The sequence below is a fragment of the Priapulus caudatus genome, unplaced genomic scaffold (genome assembly GCF_000485595.1).
Source record: "Priapulus caudatus unplaced genomic scaffold, Priapulus_caudatus-5.0.1 Scaffold413, whole genome shotgun sequence".
In the NCBI taxonomy this organism is placed as follows: domain Eukaryota; kingdom Metazoa; phylum Priapulida; class Priapulimorpha; order Priapulimorphida; family Priapulidae; genus Priapulus; species Priapulus caudatus.
The window spans coordinates 192,895-198,623 of NW_014577474.1; the positions used below are offsets into that span (position 1 = coordinate 192,895).

The 5,729-nt window shown below is 44.7% G+C and overlaps 1 protein-coding gene across 1 annotated transcript in view; it reads left to right on the forward strand.

Moving 5' to 3' along the window:
* The window catches only part of LOC106810148 (filamin-A-like), a gene marked incomplete in the record, with an annotated part of 76,614 nt that overhangs the window by 23,439 nt on the left and 47,446 nt on the right, over positions 1-5,729 (forward strand). Inside the window, 3 exon segments of the mRNA XM_014813430.1 lie at positions 290-436; positions 1,707-1,931; positions 2,329-2,502. Of these exon segments, the coding sequence (XP_014668916.1) occupies positions 290-436; positions 1,707-1,931; positions 2,329-2,502 (546 nt within the window).

Sequence of the window (5,729 nt, forward strand, 5' to 3'; positions counted from 1 at the left end):
GTAGCAGTAGTAGCAGCAGCAGCAGCAGCAGTAGTAGCAGCAGCAGTAGTAGCAGTAGCAGCAGCAGCAGCAGTAGTAGCAGCAGCAGCAGCAGCAGCAGCAGCAGCAGCAGCAGCAGTAGTAGCAGTAGCAGCAGCAGCAGCAGCAGCAGCAGCAGCAGCAGCAGCAGTAGCAGCAGCAGCAGCAGCAGCAGCAGCAGTAGCAGTAGTTTAACATAATACTAGTTCAATTGGCTCAGTGGCTGTAAGGTGGTTTTTCACATTGCTAACGGATGGCGTGTCACATGCAGGGTGTCCATACAAGTGTCTCGTGAGCGATCTATCACAGCTGTCTGTGGTCGGAGCCGGCATCGGAGAGCGAGTCATGGTGGACAGACAGGCGACGTTCAGCGTGTCCGGTGTTACACAGGGCGAGAAACCACACGTCGTCATCACAGGTTATTATTATTATCAAGAGCTAATAATACCATTATAATTACCATTTATTATTATCTGTTATTATTATTACCACGGTATTATTGGCTCTTGTTATTATGAAATCTTTATTGCATGTAATTCAAATACAGATACATGTACTGAAGACGGTCTTTTTCAGAAGAAAAAATCTGATAGATGCATTAGTGTTGAGCAGTTAAAATAATAATATTTCTGAGTGATACAGTACAAAACAGTGCTATACAACATGGAGGAAAAATATATCTGTACAAAAACGACAGTACATTCTGTACAAGTAAATCAATTAAGGTACAGTTTAACATCATTTCAACACTCATACGTGCTCACACGCATGCACTCGCTCTCGTATAAACCTACACCAATATATTCACACACACATACACATGGTGAGCGTGAAGCCCGGCACACACGTGAGTAATTTTACTCAAGTAAAATGATGCATGCGTCAAAATACTCACGTGTGCGCCGGGTTTTCGTTGAGTTTTCTGACGCATGCATCAAGAAACTCGATATCAAACATGTTTGATCATTTTTGACTCATGCGTCAAAACACTCAACGTGTGCGCGCTAGCTGCGTAAATTTACGCAACACTGACATTTTAAAGATGACTGCGCCCAGTATTAGCTGCGCACAGTCACGGGATCTGCATTACCACTTACCCCTTAGCCGCCTTGAGTAATTTTACTCACGTGTGCGGCGGACACTGAAAATATTTCGCGTGAGTATTTTGACGCATGCATCATTTTACTTGAGTAAAATTACTCACGTGTGCGCCGGGCTTGAGGCTTGACCATGATGGGTGTGACACCTGCTCTATGAGTCCCAGGTGATATCGTCCTATGGTCGTATGTATAGATAGTAGCAGGGTCACAATAACTGACGTAGTACGTAACGACAGTGAACGGTGGTATGACCCATCTCGCGCGTACGTTAAAAAAAAGTGCTATAGAATGTTTTTCTTGTTAACGCTTTATTATTGGTGTATTCGTGTAATTCTTGGTAATTTACCTCCTGTTACTGGCGATTTGCAGCAGTGTCATTTTCGTGTATTGTCTCATAAAGATTGTCTCTATCTTGTGTCTTGTTCTTTGCATGTGTCGGGTGATTTGATTTAGCATGTTCTGTTTGAGTAGCATGCCAGATAAAACGTGTATAATAGCACGTTGGAAACTGGTTTGCCGTAGTAATGTTTTTTTACGCCTCACGGTCACTTCATCGCAGAAAACCAAAATAATGTTGCGTTTTTTCAGCTCCGAGTGGCTACAACGTAAACACTCACGCATACCACACGGACAACAAAACCTATACGGTGGAGTACACGCCGAAGGAAGCTGGCATGTACAAGGTTAACGTCGAGTACCCGGCTGGTAGGCACATCACAGGAAGCCCGTTCAACGTCAAATCGTTTGACCCGTCGCAGGTCACCGTGTCTGAAATAAAAAGGGGTCGCGTGGGACAGACGACGGAATTCACAGGTGCGTATAGGCGTATTAGTTACGTGCCGTCACGTTCATGTTATGTTACGTTACGGCAGGGGTTAATAATGACTAATTGTAATTATTTTATGATCATTTTATTATATTATTATTATATAATATAATATATATATATCATATATATATATATTATATTATTATTATATATTACTATTATATATTATTATATATTACTATATATAATATATATTATATATATTATATTGTATTTATTATATTATTATTATGAGATTTATATTTATTTTATTTTATTTATTATTATTTTCATGACAAATTTGTTATTATTTACCCCTGGTTAGTGTGTGTTTAATTTGGTGCGCGATAGTTTTGTCGGTGTGGCGCTCACTCGGAGTCACAGATTCTGCGTTCGTTACAGTGGATGCGAGTAGAGCGGGAGAGGGCAGCTTGGATATCAGCGTCGAGGCGCGTGGGCGCGTGCTTCCCTGCCAGGTGTTCCCTAGAGCCAACGCGGTGTTCGCGATCACGTTCCAGCCGGTCGACGCCGTGCCGCATTACGTGACAGTCAGCTTTAACCGTGAGCCGGTGCCCGGTAAGTGTCCGCTTTAATCGGGGGGTCCTGTGCGTGTGTGTGAACCTGTGGCTGGTAGTGTCTGATTTCATTTTAGGGGGTGCTGATTTTGTGATAGCCAAATAAGAGGGGGGCCCCCGGGGCGCCTTTTGCGCCCCGTTGGATCCGCCACTGTTCGGGTGTACCGTGTTTGGTGTGTGTGTGAGCTTTATCTGTGTGTGTGTGTGCGTGCGTGCGTGCGTGTGTGTGATGTAACTGTGAACCTGTGGCTGGTAAGTGGAAGCTTTATTTGTGAGCATATGCCTGGCAAGTGCAAGTTTTAACAGCGTTCCTAGTGCGTGTCAGCTTTAACCGTGAGCGCATTCATATTGAGTGTAAGTTTTAATAATGTGTGGTGAATGTTAGTTTTAACCATGAGCACGTGCCCGATAAGTGTAAGTTTTAATAATGTGTGGTGAATGTGAGTTTTAACCATGAGCACGCGCCTGATAAGTGTAAGTTTTAATAATGTGTGGTGAATGTTAGTTTTAACCATGAGCACGTGCCCGATAAGTGTAAGTTTTAATAATGTGTGGTGAATGTGAGTTTTAACCATGAGCACATGCCCGACAAGTGTAACTTTTAATCGTCTGCCTGTGGCTAGTGCGTGTAAGCTTAAACCGTGAGTTTATCTCTGCTGAGTGCAAGCATTTACTCTTAGCACGTGTCTGATAAATAAGCGTCCACTCTATAGCTGTGTGTTTCTGTCCGGCGTGTGTGAGCTCCAACCGTGACCCCACGCCTAGTGATTTACCTCGGCACCTCCTTTTATCTTTCTCACAGTACTCTTGCGTGCGGGTTTAGTGTAACCGAACTCTGTGAAAACGAGTGAGCAGAAGTGGCTGTGGGGAGGGAGCACCGGGACACTTCGTCTCTTTGGTGATAACTGTCAAAAAGCATCGATCATCTTAGATTATTGTTTCTGCAGTTTAATCCTTCTGCCCTGGGCGAGACTTATAGATAATACATCGCACCTACCGTGTGAAATCGGTTGCTCTGGCTAACCTCGGAATGGGAGTTATAGATATAGCATTTTCGGTGTGAAGTTAGGTGTTCTCGTCACGTGGTCGGCAGTCTTTGTTCACAAGCATCGCGTTTAATAATGGCAGAGCAAACGTTGGAAAGCAGTTGTGGAGTCGTGCAAACCTGTCCGCGATTTTTGTTTGCTCTACGAGTGTGATAGTTTTAAGTGAACACAACTCGGAAATGATGAAGGCCGAGGGAAATAAATTGGTGGCGTCATTATTTCATCGTGTGCTGTTTAATATTTGCTAGCGACGGGAAATTTCAGACTTTAGTTTAACCGTATTTCCGGTTGTTACTATGACGTTTTATATATATAATTACCTAGCGTTAGTGTCAAATAATCTCCGCAAACTGTGTTTAGTGGAACAGAAACTGGTCATGCCGATGTCAATGATTAAAAGCCTGGGGCCCGTTGTCAGAAACAATATTGATCTTAACATTAGTTTTAACATTAACTTTTTCTCTTAGACCGTTGACAGAAATGCTGCGAAGTTACGAGAATGAAAAATCGTCGCAGATTTCCTCATAACAATACGAAACAAAGTGATGTCGACGGTCTAGGAGAAATTGTTAATGTTAAGACTAATGTTAAGACTAATTTTGTTTCTGACAACGGGCCCCTGGCATTTAATTAAATTCACATAGTGCTTTGTGATCAAATAAGCAAGTAATATCATAACTAATAAATAGTAATAATCAAACCGAACTGGAAGTTGCATCTGCGTGCGTGCGTGCGTGCGTGCGTGCGTGCGTGCGTGTACATGGCGTGCGTGCGTGCGTGCGTGTACATGGCGTGTGTGCACGCACACGTTGAATTCCCTATGATTGCAGTTCTTCTGGTTTGTGCTTTATAATGACGATATATTGTTAGCCCGCGAGTTTTTCACGACTGCGAATAAACCCCGGACAGAGGGAAAAAACCCACCTATTCAGGCGCCTGAATGGCATAGAAAATATCTGAAAGCCCGTGTCATTCACCTCACCATGGATCATAGTTCGTGTGCCACTGTCTGCGGATCGCTATCCCCTCACGGCTGGCGTCTAAAAATCGACTCCTGTGGAGATACCCGTCCAGAGGTCAACTCTAAAGAGGTCGCTCTTTGTAAACATCTCTATTCGAAGCAGCTTCTGTGAGTTCGTCGGAGCGACAAGTCGCCGTTATCCCCACAAAAGACAGACAACTCGCTACCGACGGCTCCCCGCGAATGGGGAAAACATTATCGGTCAAACTGGTTTCCCCTCTCGTGGATTTCTCCGCGGGTTGAGCGGCAGTTCCATCTTGCCTGTCCGTACTTTGCCGGCGCCTTGGCACGAGTGCCGGCACGTCGGTACTTTACCGCTTACAGGCGCGATATTGTGTGTTAGTTTTGTTGATATTTATTGTGTGTTAGTTGATCATATTATGATGCGTGCAATGAGTGAATATGGAGCAAAGACACGGTGATATTGTGTGTTAGTTGATCATATTATGATGCGAGCGAATGAGTGAATATGGAGCAAAGACACGGTGATATTGTTTGTTAGTTGATCATATTATGATGCGTGCGAATGAGTGAATAATTATATGGAGCAAAGACACGGTGATATTGTGTGTTAGTTGATCATATTATGATGCGAGCGAATGAGTGAATACTCAGTGGAGCAAATACACAGCAATGACTAGTTTGGGGTTGATCCAGAGTTATAATCGTGCAGATCTGATACCGTGTGCATTGTTCCACGCTAGATGGCTATTGTAGGATAGGTGTTAAGGTGAAGTCTCAGGTGAGTGTGTTGTGTTGAAATCTCGCTTGTTAATTTTGTGTAAAGAAGAGCAAAAGAAAAAGTGAGTGCCTGAGTGTCGAGGCTGTGCTCCTACCATCTTAGGGAGGAGGAAGTGGAGGAGAGGTAGGAGGAGGGGTAGGAGGAGGAGGAGGCGAGGTAGGAGGAGGAGGAGGCGAGGTAGGAGGAGGAGGAGGCGAGGTAGGAGGAGGAGGAGGAGGAGGGGTAGGAGGAGGAGGAGAAGGAGGCAAGGTAGGAGGAGGAGGAGGAGAGGTAGGAGGAGGAGGAGGGGTAGGAGGAGGAAGAGGCGGAGGAGGAGGAGGAGACGAGGTAGGAGGAGGAGGAGGAGGTGGAGGAGGAGACGAGGTAGGAGGAGGAGGAGAGGTAGGAGGAGGAGGAGGAGGAGACGGAGGTAGGTAGGA